General features: G+C 41.6%; 1 protein-coding gene across 1 annotated transcript in view; it reads right to left on the bottom strand.

Annotated features, from left to right (window-relative positions):
• Positions 1 to 20,391, bottom strand: part of LOC149806038 (uncharacterized) — a 121,100-nt gene that overhangs the window by 73,731 nt on the left and 26,978 nt on the right. Inside the window, exons 6-7 of the mRNA XM_089950898.1 lie at positions 1,033 to 1,197; positions 97 to 137 (exon numbers count right to left, since the gene is read on the bottom strand). Of these exons, the coding sequence (XP_089807024.1) occupies positions 97 to 137; positions 1,033 to 1,197 (206 nt within the window). The remainder of the gene's footprint in view (positions 1 to 96; positions 138 to 1,032; positions 1,198 to 20,391) is intronic.

Raw genomic sequence — 20,391 nt, 5'->3', positions numbered from 1 at the left:
TGACCAGATTTCATATAAGTATTAAAGTTGTCGGTAATATGTCCTAAATTTGATGATTGTGAATATGGGATGGTAGCCGTTAAATGTACATCTTACCTCCTCCAACAAGTTTGATACATCTTTGATCTGTTGTCAGACTGAAATGAAATATAATAAAAAGAGTAATATCGATATTGAAATCATTTTATGTATAACTGCCACTAAATTATGCCCAATATCTTGACATCATATAGCCATTAATGTGCTGATGTGACGTTAAAGACGAATACATACTACAGATTTAAAAACTACATGTGAGAAACTCATTCATGATGGAAATGATGTGTGGTTTGCAAAATTATGTTATGTAACAATTAACGTCATGCTGTTTTTTTTCACCAGCTTATAATATGACCAATTCCTCAATTTTTAATGCCACTGACATTTTAAAAGACCTTAAAATCGAATGGTTAAAACTGAAAACATTTAACTTTCTTCAATACATATTCATCATTCAGTATATTTGTCGTTTTTGTTTAAACATTTTTTTACCCTCCTCTTCAAAGCAGAAATGTTCCCAAGTATAGAACTGAAGCAATCCGACTGTCCATTTTTAATGTAACATAGTTTATAACATCCTCTTGGGCAGATGTTGAAAAAAATAAATTGGTACATGGATAAGGAAAACAGAGCGATGGCTGTTCCACCTATTTAATAAGTTTATTCTTTAAACAAAATAGTGCCAAAATATCTCACTACATAGTAGGACCAACAAAACATAAATTAACATAATCAAATAATATTTATTGCTTGATTGTTTAACCTGTTTCCTAAGTTGTAGTTGTCATTAATGCTTGGATCATATAAAAAAATGCTAAAACATTTGTGAAGCTATGTACATCCAGTTGCTTCAACAGTTGCTGTTATAAAATAAGCACACAAACAAACAAACAAAAAGCCATGAAAAAAGAAACAAAATAAATATGATACCATGTTGTTTCTAACTGTATATACTGATTACTTATTAAAGACACCAAACAAAATTCTGTATACCTGAGAGTGTCTCGAGCAGTGAAACAGAAGATTGATGTTTGTCCTGACTGTGTAGCCATCGGTGTCCAAGAAATGTTCACATACCATGCAGATGCACTCTCCGGATACTTGGCAAGTGGAGATTTTGTCATCCCAGGGATGGATACTGTCGTTATCTCTGTAATACTAGATAGATAGATAGATAGATAGATAGATAGGTAGATAGATAGATACTAAGATAGATACATAGATGGAGATAGGTATGTGGGCAGTCGAACAGATGGGAGAGGTGGACAGACATGGAAGATTGTTGTTGTTGTTGTGGGGTTAAACGCCATTTTTCAGCACACTATAGGCTATACATGGCAGCCAGTATTAATGGTGGAGGATGAACCCGGGAAAACACCGGAAAGAACCACCGACCCACGAGAAGCTACTGGCATGCTTTCTCACATACCTACATTGGCTGAATCTGAGACTCAAACCCATGCAGACAGAGGTGAGATGGCAGTGATCTGTAATGGAGAGCGCTTTAGACCACTCAGCCACTTGGGGCCCTGACAGACATGGAAGAAAATAACGATAATTTGCATATAAAACTGGCAAGGGATAACTCAAAGTTCTGTCTTAATTCTATGGTTATAAACTACATGTTATATTTCCATTATAAACAAAAATAATATTTTGCAAGTTGTAACAGTCAGGAATATCTCATAATTTGTTGGGCACATATATGAGAAATAACCTTTTTATCCTTTCTAGGTTAAAATCAAAATGTGGCAGAAGAAAAGGTTTTAAAAAGTTGGTGTATTGATTTTTGGCTCGGCTATTAAGGAGAAAGATTAACACTATGCTTCATGGATTAAAACTCCTTATAAAAAGTCTTGTGCTAAAGTTAACACATTACTATATTGTACTGGGCATGGTTCAAACAAATGAACACATCCAGAAGCTAACATATTGCTACATTCTATTAGACACGGTTCACATTGATTATGTAACAATCATGTGTCTCATCTCAAGGAATGACGAGCATTTTCTTTAAGTATAAGTTGGAAATACTGAAGACCAAGTATCTCTTGTACTTTTTTAATAATAGTATTTGTCAATATCTATTCTCACCCACTTCAAAAAGGTGACATGCAGTTTATCAAACGTTAATCTGCAACGTGTCTACAGAGAAGAAAAATAAAACCTTTGATCTACTTTTGAAAGAGTGACGGATGTAAGGGGAAATTGTTTGCATTTGAAATATGCACAGCGGAGAGAAGATGTTGGCATACCTCAGTGTTACTTTAATGTAATGTGGCTGACATCTCTTTGGATACTGCACTTATGGAAATTGTACATGATCTAAGCACACTGCTAACTAAAATGATTGCTCCCTTGTGCTAAAACAATCACCTTGAAATAGTCTAAAGTACACTATCTTTGAGCACCTATTAAAATTGGGAAAATGAATTTTGACCAACTAGACAATACCAGCTTCTGAAAGTGCAATGAATGAATTACCAAATATATAAAATATTTATAAAGAAAATTTATCGGCTCTTCTTTTTTTTATATACATTTTACCTCTTAAATAAAGGGAGTGAAAATGACCATTTCTGGGTATCATTATTTCCCTTATCACACGTTGCATACTATAACTGATAATAGCTGTCAATGCCAAAATAAACAATCAATGCGGAAGAGACCCCAGAGTATCATGTAGTGTCAAAACAACAATGACGGAGAAAAGTGAATACAACTTATGCCAGAAGACACCTAAACTTCTTACAAATGAGGCTCCATCATTGTCATGTTTACGATACATTAAATTGTGGTTTTTCTCTATCGTTGTCAGGTTTACTATACATGATATTGTGGGGTTTCTATATCGTTTTCATGCTTAATATACATGATATTGTGGGGTTTCTCTGTCGTTGTCATGCTTACTTTACATGATATTGTTGGGTTTCTCTATCGCTGTCATGTTTACTATACATGATATTGTGGGGTTTATCTATCGTTTTCATGCTTAATATAAGGATATTGTGGGGTTTCTTTATCATTGTCATGTTTACTATACATGATATTGTGGGGTTTCCCTATCGTTTTCATGTTTACTCTACATGATATTGTGGGGTTTATCTATTGTTTTCATGCTTAATATACAGGATATTGTGGGGTTTCCCTATTGTTTTCATGTTTACTATACATGATATTGTGGGATTTATCTATCGTTTTCATGCTTAATATACATGATATTGTGGGGTTTCCCTATCGTTTTCATGTTTACTATACATGATATTGTGGGATTTATCTATCGTTTTCATGCTTAATATACATGATATTGTGGGGTTTCTCTATCGTTGTCAGGTTTACTATACATGATATTGTGGGGTTTCTATATCGTTTTCATGCTTAATATACAGGATATTGAGTGGTTTCTCTATCGTTTTCATGCTTAATATACAGGATATTGTGGGGTTTCTCTATCGTTGTCATGTTTACTATACAGGATATTGTGTGGTTTCTCTATCGTTGTCATGTTTAATATACAGGATATTGTGGGGTTCCTCTATCGTTGTCATGTTTACTATACAGGATATTGTGGGATTTCTCTATTGTTGTCATGCTTACTTTATATGATATTGTGGGATTTCTCTATCGTTGTCATGTTTACTAGACAGGATATTGTGGGATTTTTCTATCGTTGTCATGCTTACTTTACATGATATTGTGGGATTTCTCTATTGTTGTCATGCTTATTTTATATGATATTGTGGGATTTCTCTATTGTTGTCATGCTTATTTTATATGATATTGTGGGATTTCTCTATTGTTGTCATGCTTACTTTATATGATTATGTGGGATTTCTCTATCGTTGTCATGTTTACTAGACAGGATATTGTGGGATTTTTCTATCGTTGTCATGCTTACTTTACATGATATTGTGGGATTTCTCTATTGTTGTCATGCTTATTTTATATGATATTGTGGGATTTCTCTATTGTTGTCATGCTTATTTTTATATGATATTGTGGGATTTCCCTATCGTTGTCATGCTTACTTTACATGATATTGTGGGATTTCCCTATCGTTGTCATGCTTACTTTACATGATATTGTGGGATTTCTCTGCCTTTGACGGTTTTATCCATTTGGTATGCAGGATGTGCATTGAGCCTTATATGTCTTTCCTGTAAATTGCTAAATCTTACACTTTTACAATAATTGGCCTACATAGTGAAGAGTTGAAAAAGAAATGGATTTGTTTCTAAACTATGGAGTTATTTCCTTTCCTAATATTGACATACTATTTTTCTTTCACTAATAAAAATTCCAGAAACTTTTTAACTCATCTGCTGGAATAAATGTGATCTGAACACCTTTTATATAAAAAAAATTTTGTACTTTGGTAATGCCAGAAATATTTTTGTTTCAATTGAATTTGTCAGATGTTGGCAACTAATTATTTGACTCATTGTCATTATATCACCCTTAGGAACCCTGTTAAATGATTATCTAATTGCCCCTATGAATACCATGTTATTAGTAGTTAAGTGGGATACCTTAGCGACAATGGGAATTAGCATTACAGACCCCCCCTGGGACTGTTTAGCGACTATGTAAATTTAACATGGAGAAAAACCCTGGGACTGTTTAGCGACTATGTAAATTTAACATGGGAAGAACTCGTGGGACTGTATAGCGTCAAGGGAATTTAAACAGGGTGGGACTGTATAGCGTCAAGGGAAATTTAACATAGGATTTTTTTTTTTTTTTTTTCTTTTAAAAAAATTGAAAAAAATAAAAACAGGTAGGCAATTGAAAGTCGATCTCTTTTCGAGAGATGTGGGTGGCCCTGAAAAGGGCCTTTGTTTTCTTCTTCTAATTTTTCTATTTCTCCACCAGCTTCTTATTTTCTGTCCTACACTCTTTCTCTTCTTTTCTTCCTTCTTTTTCTCTTCTTTCTTCTTCTCCTCCTCTTCTTTCTTCCTCTTCTCATTTTCTTCTTCCTTTTCAATTTTCTCGTTCCATACTCTCATCCTTATCCTTTCCTCTTCATCCTCCTTCTCCTCCTTTATTTCTTTCATCAGAGCACTGATCATTTCCTTTACTTTTCTTAAATTGTTGATCTCCATCTTCACTCGATGGGGACTATAAGAATAGTGATCCTCGTTTATGTTAACCAACATATGCTCCATCATACCCAAATTGTCCAGGACGTCTTGCAATGTTTTCATTTTATCAAGTTGGTTTGAAGCCATCTTCTTTTTTATTCTTTGTAGAATGGTTTGAACGACAAATACTGTGGGTTCTTGTAGTGAAAGCGCGGACGTGATGGAAAACATCCCCCCAAAACATAAAATTGATATTACCTAGATCATAACCAAACAACGCGCGGACGTGAAGGAAAACATCCCCTACTTTTCTCATTTCATATGATCTACTATCCACATACGTGAAGCAGCAATAAACAAACCCCAAATCTACTATTCACACACGCAAAGCATTAAAATGAAACCCCTAATCTACTATCCACACAAACGTACGTCAGCGCTTACAAACAAACACACACACACACACACACACAAGAAAAAAGAGTCAGTGTTTATATTCACACTACTCTACATACACACACAGGCAAATCGATTACTATTTCTTTTCTAGAGATTGGGGTGGCCCTGAAAAGGGCTGTTTGTTTTGAACTTCAGAGGCACCTGGTTAATGGCGACACCTTCCGGGTCTGGCACCACAGACACAACGTCTACTCCAATCATTTGTCCAATTGATTGGAGTGGTTGGAAGAGCTGACGGGGGTTGAGTGGCTTCACTATCCCACTCCTCCGTTTACAGAATAGTGAACACTTCTTGTTCCCTCTGTCTTCTATTCCACAGTCGAGGATGGACAACCGGCCTCCTTGCCTCCTGTGGGTCCTGTACTGGTTCTTGTTGTAACTGTGGTGCAGCCATTGCCTGTGGAGGTTCCATCACCCAAGGCTTCACATCACAACTCGGTCTCATGAACAGGTGACACCTGATCTCTTTCTTTCCTCCTCTTCTTTCATTTTTCTCTCTTCCTCCTCCTGTTCTATCCTGGCTTCTTCCACAAGGGCCTCCACAGCCAGCTCGTTCAGGAGGCATCGGGCATACTCCAGATGCATCGGAAGTTCCATTAATTTATTCAGTCTGCTGCTCATTCTATTCATTTTTACTGTTGATCAATCAACAAAGGTAGCTAGACTGCTGAGCGATTTTTAATTTATAGTGAAAGCGCGGACGTCATGGAAAACATCCCCCTAAAACAAAATTGATCTTACTTAGATCATAACCAAGCAACGCGCGGACCTAAAAGAAACACTCACTCACTTTTTTTATACTACCCATTACTATTGTAAAAAAATTTCATTAATCACTTCAATATACTATCCACATACGCAAAGCAATCAAACCCCAAATCTACTCTCCCCACACCTCAAACAGCCAAAAAAATCATGATCATGATCTACTATCCACACCACAAAAGAGTCAGTGTTTATATTCACACTACTCTACATACACACATTGGCAAATGGATTGTTATTTCTTTTCTAGAGTATTGGGTACCCCTGAAAAGGGCTGTTTTTTTTTGTTTGCTATGGCAATCTTTTAGTTTCTAAGAATGCGACGTCCTCTGAGGATAGACTTTCTGACGATAGGTCTGCTTCTTCGGAAAGAGAAGAAGAACTCTTTGGTGTCGATACAACAATCAACAAAGCCTCTGTCAGGTTCAGGTTGCTGCTGCTGCTGCTGCTGTTGTTGTTGCCGTTGCTGCTGTCTCTGAAGTCTGTACTTTTCTGTCCATTCTTCTTTCTCCCTGTTCACTTCTGCTCTGAAGAGCTCTTCTATCAGGTCTTCAGTGACTTTTAACATTCTCACATTCTCTATCTCTTCTGGCTTCAGTATCAGACTGTGTCTGACCCTATGCAAATTCACGTAGGCTTCATTTAGCTTAGCTAGTTTGGAGCACATCTTCGTAGGAGGATGAGTCGACAATGGATGGTTAGACTGGAAACTTCCCCGGTTCTTAAAGTCAAAGCGCGGACATGAAGGAAAACATCCCTCTACGGTTTTCGAGCCGCAACATTCAATGAGTGTCATGAGAGGGATAGTAAGAAGTCAAAGAGCATGAATCAACATTCTTATAGCCTAACAAAAGACAAAGGCATTTTTTTCAAAACACAACATTTTTTATTCAAAATCACTTAACACTAACAAACAACTCTAAGATTTTTAACAATAACTCAACAATGTAACATCAAACTTTTTTTCTAACGACAAACATTTTTTTCAATTAACACTCTACTTTAAACAGGGTTGACAACGTTGTGAATGAAATTGTGATTTCCACTGATGGAAGTCATTAGGCCATTGATGGACACTACGTTTCCTAGCTTGAGACAAAAGATAAGCATAATGGCCACAAAACCATTGATTTACTTTCACATCATTTCTAGAAGAAGAACGAGGATCAAAATGAGTCACTAAATGTTCTAAAGAATAACCCAGGCTGCGATGATGCAGAAAATACACACAATATTGTCCGCACATCAAGGAATCTGTGCCTTGTAATTTCACATTATTGAATCGGGTGGTCTGAGCATTTCTTCTCATAAAGTCGATGATATCATCTTCCAAAGGGGGCAATCCATACGAATCGAAATATTCCACACATCCTTCTTGAGGAAAGTAAACGGCTACCCAGTGGGTTCCTGGGAGATGACTGTCGTCTGTGTTGATCACATAAGCTAGATGGTCTTGAGGTTTGTGATGAGGGAGTTCATCTTTAGCACAGACGACAGGATTCCAAGAAGCCGTGTACGAACTGTGGTTCAAAAGGTAATAAAGTTCCCAGGTATCCATTGATTTGTGTGTTTTTTTTCTTCTTCTTCACAGGTAATAATAAGTGATCAATTCGATCCTGACTTTTTGCTTGAAAATGTCTGACAAGTAAAAGGTGTTTAGCTTTGTCTCCCCACTCTGATTCAGGACAGCTTCGATACGATGGATCTCTTGAGTGGTTAATGGTGGACAAGAATGTTTACGCAAGTCTTTATACCACTGATGCAACACGTCTTTGTTCGAGATGAGACTCCAAGCTTCGTCCAGATACTTGTCCAATTTTTCTTCTTGACTCAGCATCAGGCATTTATCGTGCTGAATTTGACTGGGATGATCGTTTTGGCATCCATAGCACTCTTTTTTGATCAATTCCGTCATTTTTTCGACCAAGTGTTTGGCAAAACAGGAGACTAAATGGGCTTCTTGTTCTGGCCATCTCGACTTCATCATGATAACTTCTTCCACGATCTCCTTACATTCCATGTCCAAAGTTTCTCCACTAGGTAAAGAGGGATAACAGTCTTCCATGGCTTCTAATAATCTAGAATGACTTCTCTCAAACTGTTGATTTCTATGGTATTATCAAATGCTGCATACAGGAGGACGTTCACCGTCTCAGTTAGAGCTTCTGCAAACTGAAGTTCCACACGAATCTGGCCAGATTTTATAGGGTGGAAATGTCCCTCGTCGCTACCTTGGTCTGGAGTGAAATCGAACGCCCACAAAGCATAACCTCCTGCATAATCGTCGTATGTAATGCCGTGAGTGGTGTTGGTTCCTAACTGTCCCGTGGCTTCGTACAGGGACAAGTACGACCTCAAGTAATTCTTCTTCTCAAACTCAGGTTCGAAAGGTCGGGTACACAAGGTTTTGCCATCGCGACTGACTTCAATCTTGGACACTTTGTAATGTTTAAACTCAAAAGGATTTGAAGGCTCTATTCTCGACCATACCAAGGATTAAACGTTTGGGTAACTGCCCTTGGAACAGATGATCTTCGATCATGGATCGCTGTCCAGCAGGAATGGTGAAGGTTTTCACTTCCACGCGTCGTATGGGATACTTGGCAGTCGTTCTGCTCAACGTCTGACTAATGTCGTTTCCCACTTTAGGTAACACTTCCACACGACGTATGTAGAGTCTGGCTTCTTGGATGATGGTTTTGTAATTGTCACTATCAGCCACTAAATGGAAAGTGACGCTGCTACAATTCAGTCTCAGGCGAACATTCACCCCGTTCAGCAAATACTTTTCTTGCAACCACATGTCCAAATGCAAACGATCCATCAGTTCTAAACTCTGGCCATTTTTGATTTTGTCTCTTCATTCTACAAATCCCTCATTGTAGTCTTTTTTTGTATCAATTTCCAATTTGTCAAACTCGCCTGCATCGTCAGCTTCCCATAACACACAAGCATTGAGATTAGTGTTTTTGGCATCTATTCCGTACGTCAAGAGATTTTCCAGATAGGCACGGTAAGGGTAAGTATCCATGCTGCTACTGACTAGTTTGTTATTCAAGTACAAGTCCACTCCGCTAAACAAGGTATGCATGAAATTGTTGACGGGAGCTACTGGTACAAGTAACTGCTGTTCAAATCGATGTAATCTTCGGGCTGACCTTTGATTTCAAACTCGATGGGAGCGGAATCCGTCAAAGAGGAGACGGGGTGAAATTCCACCCATTGGGATTCTTGCATGGTCATCATAGTGGGTGGCATGGCAAACAGATCCAGTTCCGACTTGGAACAGGCGCAAGACTCTCGGTGCATCATTTTTTTTTGTGTCTCAATAATCGAAAACGTCTAAGTCTCGAACGGTTTTTCTTTTCTTTGCCTTTCTAGCTTTAGATGTGTGAAGTCTGGTGAAAGGGTGTTTTCTTCATCGTCTTTTTCTACCTTGTCCTTGCTGTGGAATGCCTGACTCGGTAGCGTGCAGAGTATTTATAGGTGTGTCTCATCGGCCTAAAAGGTCTTTACCCATTTGCAGCAAAACATTTTTGCCTGCCCTCAAGAAGGCTTCTTTGGGGTTTTGTTTGTCGATGATGACATTTTGGAGAAATTCTTTGCCGTGTGTCAATGCCTCATCTTTCAAGGCGTGCAATTCGCGTGTCACCATTGGTTTGAACACCGGAGCCACCGAACGAAAGGCCGATTTTAACAGATCTCCTAAACCGTGTCCTCGCTATCGAGCAACCCCTCGGTACACTGGATACATGACTTACGAATCGTGAGAGAACCGTTTTCGAAAATGGAGTTTCACCGTGACTTTTCCTTTGGTGAATGAAATATTTTGTCCCAGATCTCCTTTTATAGCAATGTTGACCGTGTCCAAATACGACTTACTGACAGGCAAATAGTGAGGATGTACAAATTCACGGTGGACGTGATAGGTGTTTCCACCTTCCTCGTCAGCGAGCGTGGCAGAATCCACTTTGAAAGGAATGACACGCAGTAACGGTACAGAGGTGTGTCCCACCACGTTATACTCCACCACATCGGAGTACACAAACATCAAATTCAGTCCTTGGTTCAGTTCTACTGGGGTACGAAAGAACTTGCTAAAAGAATCATTGTCGGAAATGACTGGCAATTCGTTTTTCTTCATCATGACCATCCTCATGTCCATGTCCCCGCCCAACATGTCAAACAATTCAGGACAAAATAAGAAAGACAACATTTTGTGCCCCTCAGGAAATTTCATCAGGAAGCGACGAGCTACTTTGTGGTACTCCAGGGTGACACTTTTTCTGACACTCTCCAAAGCTTTCAGAAACATGACATTAAACCTAGAGCTTATGGTGCTGACCAAATGTTGACCACTAAAATAATAGCCTGGGGGAATGATCAAGTGATAGGTTGTCTTTTGAGTTTCTGGGTTATATATTTTGTGATCATATTTGACGTGGGTATTCAAGTACTGTTGCATTTGCTCATCACGAACTTCCACTGAAAAAAAATTTTGATTGGGAAGGACATTGAGGACTTGAGTCGGGTGAATGATTTCTACCAAAGCCACTTCCCAATGGGCTTCGTGATCTAATGGGATGGCCTGAGGTAATTTGGCCGTGTAACAGCACAACGTGTTATTGGGAAACACCTCCATGGAACTGTCACTGGGTAAGGTTAAGTAAAATTGGTTTTGGTGGCTCATAATTCCAGAGTTCTGTGGCTGTCCGAGGGGTTACTGGACGTCAGAGGCGTGTCTCCACCCAAAATAGGGTTGTTGTTCTTATTGGAGTGGTGACTGACACTGGCACTGGACACAAGGTTCCCGTTGTTCCCGTTGGAAGAGAATTTCAGGGAGGGATTAGGAAGCAGGTAACCGATGCAACTGCTCAATAAAATGGTCCACAATTGTTTGTCTCCTTGTTGCAAACTCAAATTGGCAATGGCTGCCCCGATGACACAATACACCACGAAGATTTGGCAGAAAAAGACGATTTGCGTTTTAGGCACACGTTCTCCACACCACACCCACAAAGGTTGTTTCTGTAAATCTTGCAGAGAAGAACTGGGTGAAGAAGCGGTCGACGTAGCTGCGTCTGTGTGAAAGGGCATGATGGTCACTTCTTTTTATAGTCGATGACTTGCGAAGCGTCGATCCAAGAATCAAAACTGGGTGGATATCCTTTCCAACGTACTTTGACTTCTTTGACACGTCGTTTACCCACTTTACGGGTTCTGCGTTCGAGAATGCTTTCGATGTCGTACACGTCGTCTTCTTTTTTGGTGACACATTGTAACTCGGGCAAATAAAACGTTCCTTTGAGCACTTCTCCGTTCATGTCTTCTAATTTATAGACGGCAGGATCACGACCATGCACTCGTCCAGTGACACGAAACAATTCGGTCGTCCAGTTCGGTAAGTAACCTTTGTCGAAAGTGCATTTGGTTTTGCCAATGCGTACCCATTCTCCTACGGCCAACACTCCACTTTTCTTGGGGACAGCCCTTATCGGGGACGTACCAAACAGGCGCTCAAACACCAGCACTTCGTTGCCGGGAGTCACCTCTTGCGGGGCACGTCCGATGCTTCGATGGTAAGATTGGTTGTACGCTTGCACCAGGTGTGGTAAGATGTCGATGTACTTCAGTGTGTGGTGATGTGTAAAATATTTCCACATGCGTTCTTTCAAAGTGCATTGAAAACGTTCCATGATGCTGGCTTTGGTTTCGGGATTCTCGGTGGTAAAAAAATGAATGTCACGTTTCTTTAATTCTTTTTGGAAAGCTTGGTTCAGAAATTCTGTGCCTTTGTCCGTTTGCCATCGAAGAGGGTGACGACCGCTTTGTTTCAACACCCGTTGCAGGGCTCGCACTAACTCGCTGCTCGATTTGGAAGTCAAGGGCACGACCCAGGCAAATTTGGAAAAGATGTCGATGACACAAAACAAATATTTGTAGCCATGATTGTGGCTGGCCAAATGAGAGACATCGGCTAAATCAGCTTGCCATTGTTGATCGATGCCTTCCACTCGGGTGCGACTTCTGGAAAACTTGTGTCGAATGGGTTTGTGTAAAGTGTAGGTAGCTTGTTCTTGTAACCATCGTTGCACTTGAGGTAAACGGAGACTTTTCAGTCGCGTTTTGGCAGCACGATACAATTTTTGAACTCCTGCGTAACCTGCGGGATGGGAGGGATAGTAGTAAATGCTGGCTAACACTTTTTCCATTTTTTTTTGTGTTTGTGTGTTAATAAGACACCCACTCTTGGAGGATGCTACTATTTTTCTCTTGGGGTATTTTCTTGGATTGCAATGCTTTGCGTGTGCGACCGGCAATAGGTGTCGAGAAGGAGGATGTGTGAACAGGGGATATCGGTTCTTGTTTCACTTCTGTCTTCACCTTCTTTTTCTCTTGTGATGAAGAAGGGGTGGCCATCATCTTTTTAATCCATCCAATTCTGGAGGTAGGTGGTGTTGTTAAGTTGCGTACTTTTTCTGGTGGAGTTTGAAACCCTTCTTCTTCTCCTTTTTCTGTCTTGGTCACTGGTAGTGGTGGTACTGGTACTGGTGATGGTGCTGGACTTTTCATCAAGGTCTTAAAATCTTTCAGAGTGGATAGAGCTGTTTCGTCTAAAGCTTTCTGGTGAAAGAGTTGCAGTCGTTGCAAGAGTTGACCGTACTTTTGCGATTTTTTCTGTTTCGGACAAATCTTGGCGATCCATCAAGGACTGCAATTCGTGTTGTAACTGGGACATCTCGCTCAAATGGGGATTGGGAGGTAAATGCGGGGTGCGTTGTTCTTGCCAACGATGATATTCCATCCATCGTTTGTAAAGCACTAAAGCTAGTTTTCGTCCTTCCATGGGGTTGTCAGGGGTCGATTCTGAGATCTTGGGACTTCCGAGGGACTTTTTATCTTGCTCCCACCAGTCCTCCCAACATGGTTCCCAAGACTCCTTTCAGTAAGGGGCCTAACAAGAGGGGTAAAATGCCTCCACGTTGGACCAACATCTTCTTCTTTTGACGAAGGGGAAGTTTCTTTTGAACCATTTGGCGAAGAACGTGACGATGTTTGCCTAAGCATTGTTTCTGGTGTTTGGACAAAGGAATCGTGCCTTTCAAGACGTTCAAACAGCATTCGCACACGGTATCGATGACCTCTTTGGAGGCTGATTGAATGAACGTTTTTCGTAGGGGTGGAGAAGCTTTGGACAGGACAGATAACATGTCCCCATGTTTGACTAAACGAGGAGGCAGTCCTTTTCTTTTCTTTCCTTGGGGTTGTTTAGAAGAGGGATGTTTTCTGGAGGGTGACATCTTTGAGTCTTCAACACCAAAAACACTGATACCCCGACTTGGTCACAGGTCGTTTTTATACTGGAATGCGTCGCCACTGATTGTCTTTACGTCGTATCAACTTCAGGACAGGCATGACACGTCGTGCAGGGGTACGCAATGGACTAAATCGAGCCAGTTCTTGCTTGGACAAATCCAGTAAACTTTGTAACATGCCCGATCTTTCTTGGACTTTGATTTTGGGAGAAGGTACTTTGTGAGCAGCAGCCATTGCCACTAAATTGGAGGGTCCTGCCACTGGGGAAGTTCTTGGGGTCATCAACGGAGAAGTTCTTGGTGTGATCAACGTCTCCAAGTACTCTTCAGTTCTTGGTGTCATCAACGGAGAAGTGGATGAACGTGAGGCTGCCGAAGATGCAGTCACCGCCGTGGCAGGTCGTGGGTTGCGTCCTGGCCGAAGTGCCTCTCTTGCGACTAGTTTTCTTCTGTGGGCTTTTCTTTTTTTCTGGGGACTTTTTCTCTGTTTCTTTTTCTGGGGGCTTCTTTACTTTTTCCGGGGTGGTGTCTGGTAAGAGGAGGGTCCCGCCACTGGAGAAGTTCTTGGAGACACGGGTCTCCTTGGGGACCTGGTCTTTTTCTTCTTCTTGGGGCTTCGTTTGACTTTTTTCTTGGGGAGAACTTTGGGGGCATTAGGATCCCATCTTAAGAAAGAGCGAATGATGACCCCTCCTAGAGTACCGCTCCCTCCAGGTTTCAAAATGACTTGTTTTTTGGTTTGAGTGTCGATGCGGGGATCGGCCAGTTGGGTCAAAGCGACTTTGTTTCGATCAAAAAAGTGTTTGGTTTGATGAGGAATCTGAATGATTCCTTGGAGTAATTGCCGTGCTGTCACCGTGAACCATCGTAAGACTTCTTTGAGACTAGCTTCTAAGACACGAGCTCGTATTTGTGGATTTTTTTCTCGACTGATGCCATACAAGGCATGAATCAATTTGACGGGGAGATGTGATTGAAGGGACGTCATGTTCACACTGTGTGAGACAGACGAAAAGGGTCTGAGGTTTTTATAGATTTTTTTGGTGCGGTTAAGTCGAGGACGGAGACGTGTACAGGACAGGCCCTCCATCTTGGCACCAATGGTGAAACAAGTGGGTACGAAATCGCAAATCATCGGGGGTCGTAGGTTTCAAATCGACGAATAAATAGGCGTGTGGAGTTTGAGTGGCATCGTCGTACGCCTGAGTCAACCAAGGCGTTCCTAACTGCTTGGCTAAGACTTGCACTTGCGATTTATCTCGAGGGCTTTTAAACAAGACCACGTAATGCGCATTGAGACTGATGGTGCGATGGGCTTTACTTTGTTGAAACAAATTTTGGGTGATATAAACGACACTGGCATTACGGTGAGGCCCTTTGCGCGTGAACCACAGTTTAATTTCTTCTTCGTCTTCTCCTAACATGTCGTCAAAAATGACCAAATGGGTTTGACGGGAGTCAGAGACGATGCCGTCGTCTTCTTTAGGAATGCCTTCCACAGACACGATTGAATCACCTTGACTTTCTCGCAAGAGGCTGTACGCCGATTGCCACTCTTTGTAACACCACACGATGCGTTGAGGTGGACGATCGATCAAATGATGTTTATGTTCGATCAAACGTTTGACGAATTCGGTTTTGCCTGAACCGCTAGGTCCAGCAATGAGCATGTTAAAGGGATCGCGAAGATACAAAGCCTCCCAACTGGCACGATCTCAGTGTTCGTCGATGACTTTGACAGTGGAGGAAGAGGGAGCAGAGACAGCAGAAGTAGCCATAGTGTCAGGAATGTCACTTGTGACACGAAAACAAACAAGACGAGAGTTTATATACTTTTTTCAGAACAGATTTATTGAATGTTTTAACATAAATACGAAAGACAAAAATACATAAAAGCCAAAGGCTTAAGTACAACGATAAAAGGCACATGAAAATCATTAACGTGGAATAAAAACAAGTGTCTGTACAGCATGTTTTGGGTAAAGTTCTGACCAGTACTATAGGGGGTAAGGTCACACAAGTGTCCTCCCGAAAGGGTCTTTCAGGCCTGTCCACGATAGTCCTCTTCTGGGTGACGGGTTCTTCTGGCACCGTCACTAACACAGGTTGAAAAGTAACTTTTTTCTTTGGACATTGAAAGGAAGGATCACAACTCTCGTGCATACTGGGCCACTTCTTGGGTCCAAGCCTCAAAACCCCTCTTTTTCCAGTCACGGACATCTGTCCAATGGGGGTGTAAGTCACAAGCTACACACACACCGTCATACACCTCTTGGGTAGCTAAAAGTTGACGAATCTTTTTTTCCCGTAGAGGTCGAGAAGTATCCAGATGAAAACGTAAGGCTTTGAGCAAAAGGAGTCTCTCGTGAACATTTAAAGGCACCACTTTCATGTTGAATGGGTGGTAAATACTGTTCGTAAAGAGTCCACAAGGAATCGGCTGGTAAACGAAATCCCAGAAAACAAGTCACTAAGACACACACCACTTGTCGACCCAAATTGAATGGATACAGTTCTTGTAATAATCGATGGTAATGATCTACGGTTTGAATATGGTCATTGAATTCCTTCCACGGAATCTGTTCAATTACATACGACATAAGTCGTGGCATGGCAGCCTGTTTTTATAGTCTCTTTGTTTCGGAAACAATACACGTACTTTCTAGCCAGAGATCTTCGTTCTCCAGTGGGGAATCTAAATCTTGCATACTGTAACCTAAATTTCAAAGTTTGTTTAGATGTTTCCTCTTCCGCTAAGTAGATTCCACGTAAAATATGTTGGTAATCCTTTACCTTGTCTTCCTCAATGCGTTGCACTAGGTGAATCTCGAAGTAACCAAAATGATCAACACGTGGATCATCGGGGGCCTGGAAGTATTGAACAAGGTCTGACCACTGAAACAATTTCTGACGAATCAGTTCTCTTATACCATTCAGGTACCAGTGGTTAAACATCTGGTGACGTAACGGATGCAATTGTTCTTTACGTTTGACTTGTATTTTGACCAGCTCTCGGTAAATGCGTTCTCTCAACTCCACAGGCAAAGCACGAATGTTCTCTTGTAAAGTATCCATGAATAGGTCAGTCCGTGCAATTCACACTCTTCTCCTAGAGCAAAAGTAATCCACATAGTGAGTAATTTCTGGCCACTGCCGTTCAGGGTAACGTCCAAGAATGTCACTGAACTCTTTTGATGTAAACGGTCTAGAGTGATATAATAGGACGAATGCACACTTGACCCAAAGAAATCTAACACACTGGTTGACTTTCTTCACTTTCCTCTTATGAATTTCTCGACACAAAAGTTCTACAGTGACCAATTGAGATTTCACTCTGGCAAACCCCTGTCAAACTTCTTTGTAAATCTTCTCTTGCAGTTCTTTAGGTAATGATTCAATATCGTTTTTGAAATGAAGTTTAAATACTGGTCTCGGTGATGTCCAACATTTGACTCCTAACAAATCTGGTTTCTTCTTCGTCAACGACATGGTAAGTTACTTCAATGTCTCAGTCCCACTAAAGGTAAGTAATGACAATTCGGTGACCATCGAGCATGTTCTACATAGGCCGAATCTTGTGGTTCCCAGTGGTGAAGTGACACACCACAACTGAAGCACTTGACTTTATCTCCTTCGCCCAAGTAGAACAATCCAGCTCTGGCTAATTCTTCGGGGGTCGGTCCTCCCAGATACTTAGGCCATTTTCCTTTGAACGATTGAAGACGATTTTCAAAGTCGCAGTATTCCGGCAAACGCACAGGAAACGAATATTCGTCTTTCACAGGTTCGTTTCGATGAGGGTTGGGTGACATGGACAGGAGTTTGCTCAGAGCTGGATGACATCCGTAGGGGGCTAGACGTGAAGGTGAAAATCCCCCTTTAAAACAAAACCCAGTAAAATGTCCAAGAGGACGAGCGGCATCGCTTTCGCATCCCTCAGGTTTGACATGCACAGCATCACTTTCCATGATAGGGGTAGTGAGAACAAAGTTCCCATGATGCTTTACGGCATCGCTAAGGTCACAACATACAGCATCGTACCCATCGCAAGGCTCACAATCGCACTCGTCTGCAAACTCCGTTACGCAATTACAATGGTAACCACATGGACAATCGCAGTTTCCTTCCGGACATTTTCCGTCGCAATGCCTGGGTCTTATCCATCCAATATTAGTCACACTAGAGGAAGATACAACTTTTTTACAATCCCCAAACTGAAACGATGTCTCTTTCAAAGTATTCATCTTGTTCGCTTGGTCTTGGTAGTCACAATGAACTATCGATCTTGACCATAGTCCCTTTTTATACTAGTCGCAATGCAGTCTCAAGCTTGTACATCGTTCCTTTTTTATGTTTTTTATGTCTAGTTTTGGAAGGTACCGTCTCTAAGGTGCCGTCATCATTGTACCGTAGTGCCATGGGTGGAAAGGCCATAGAAAGGTAAGGACAGTGCGGAGACCATCGAGTATGTTCCAGAATAGCTGAATCTTTGTAGATACATAGATCCATTTGTAACTTCAGTCCGCAAGTGAAACAGTGTACTTCGTATCCCAATCCTGACTCAGGTCCCAAGTAGACAAATCCTGTTCAAGCTAAAATATGCGAAGAAGGTAATCCTTTCCTATCCATAGGCCATGCTTGAAACGTGTCCAATCGACGGGCACAATCACAATAGTCAGGCAAGAAAACCGGAAAATGGTAGGGTTTGAACTTGGAGTTCTCATCGGGTTTCTCACTCGATTCTTGCTGTGGCAAAGTCATCCTTCTGGTGGGTGGCTATCCGCTTACAACCAATGTTTATACCAACATGTCCATACGGCAAAGTAAAGTGGTTGGGCAGTTGCACTCACTTCTGGTACACGATTTGATAGACTTTTTCCAAGGGTTGACTGATGATGTGGTGAGTGGGTAAATGTACAATCTTGTTGGGTTGATAGGTGGTCACTTTAAAGTGTTCGTCCTCTCCCGATTGCAAGGCTTCTTTCAATACCCCAAAGTTGACCACACGACTGGTACGATAATTCAGAGTCAATCCTTTCACTTTACACTGCGTGTGCACTTCTCCTTGTGGGTCCTGGTATATGTAGCCGTAATTTTTGGGGCTGCCACTGACGAAACTTAGAATCTTGTCGTCGGGATGCTCGTCTGTCCAGGCTCCTAAACGGTCTCCTTCGATGTCAGGGTGCTGTTGACTCGGGTGATCGATGTAAATGCAACTGTCCGTGTCAAAGTACAGGAACCGTTCCCCTAACAGTTCTAAAGCTTCGTACAATTTTAAGCAAGCATGAGCTGTCACGTAAGCCGCAATGATGACATTTCCAAAAGGGTCGTCTTGTACAAAGTCCAGATCTTCTTCGTAATTGACCAAGATCAAATCCTCGCGAATGACGTCCACGTGTTTCATGTATTTGGTTTTGTCGTGAATCATCTGGAAGTAGCGGGAAGGTTCTGTCAAATATTCCGTCTTGGGTAAACACGGACATTGTGCCATTTTACCCCACAAACAATTTAACATCACTTTGGCAAACGATCGCCTACCTTCGTTTTTCTCGATGTGGTCTAAAGGGATGCCTTCTTGTTCATAGTATTTCTCTTTGAATGTCTTTTGGTCTTCGGATGTGTGACACCAGGACGGATAGCCGCTGGCTTCTTGCTTCAGTTTCAAAAAGGCATCCACGTAGTCGCGAAAATGCCTTTCTGCGTGGGGTCACCCTTGTGGTATTGTTGTGTCTTGGGAAAGTGACAAATTTCGTACACTTCTAACAGTTGGTATCCCATGTCCAGAGCTTTGAACAATTCCACGCTGACCCACGTCCCCGTCAAGGTCCGTTCTTCCTGGGTGTGCTGACAAGGTTGATCTTGGTTGCACGTTTCGGCACAAGTACGGCACAAAGGAAACATCAGTTTGCCTTCGCAATGGTGAGGTAACACGGGATGGTACAAGTCCGTGGGCGGCAAAACTTTACACTTGATCAGACCTTCGTATTGTCAAATGTTTTTCAGGTCGATGTGTTCCGTCGACAATTGTGGGTGCCCTACAGGAAAGCGACACTATTTGCACACGTAGGGATACAGCGAACACACGTCCAAGTATTTGATTTGTTCTCCTTTCTCTTCGTCGGCTTGGTACAGCAAACAGGTGGCATTGGTCCTTCCTCCGTACAAACTATCCCTTGGGTTCAGGGGGTCCATGAACTGGTAACTTTCCACGAGGCGTTTAAATTCGGGATCAGTTTTCAAATGGTGATCGTATTCGTGTTCCCACATTTCCACCACTTGGTATCATTGCTGTTCTAACTTTAGGCGTCGCTGACAAGTGGCCTGGTACAGGTCTTCCATGGTTCGTTGTAAAAACTGATTTTTAGTGTCACGATCAGGGTAGCAGACGGGACATCCGTGAAATAAGCAACCGTTAAACTCGTACACGATCTTGGGGTTTTCTAAGTCCCAGCCATCGACCGAATACGTTCCGATTGTCTTTTTGCCCCCTCCGTTGCGGGCATGCTGAATCCACTTGTCTTCCTTGTCGCACAAGTAATGTAACCAGCGTAGGGCTTTGACCAAGTATTGACGTTTGACATAGTTGGTCGTTTGAGGGCTGATGACAGCTACAGTGTTTTCAGGCATGAATCGTTGCCGGTACACTAAGGAACACGCTTTGGCAATGGTGCAAGCTTCTTTCAAAGGATCGACCCCTCCGTGTTCCATGAACAGTTCTCGAAATTTTCCAC

This window comes from Sinohyriopsis cumingii, chromosome 2 (genome assembly GCF_028554795.1).
Source record: "Sinohyriopsis cumingii isolate HCF-2022 chromosome 2, ASM2855479v2, whole genome shotgun sequence".
In the NCBI taxonomy this organism is placed as follows: Eukaryota; Metazoa; Mollusca; class Bivalvia; order Unionida; family Unionidae; genus Sinohyriopsis; species Sinohyriopsis cumingii.
Note: the sequence above shows the minus strand (reverse complement) of the source record. Positions and strands in the feature narration are given on the sequence as shown.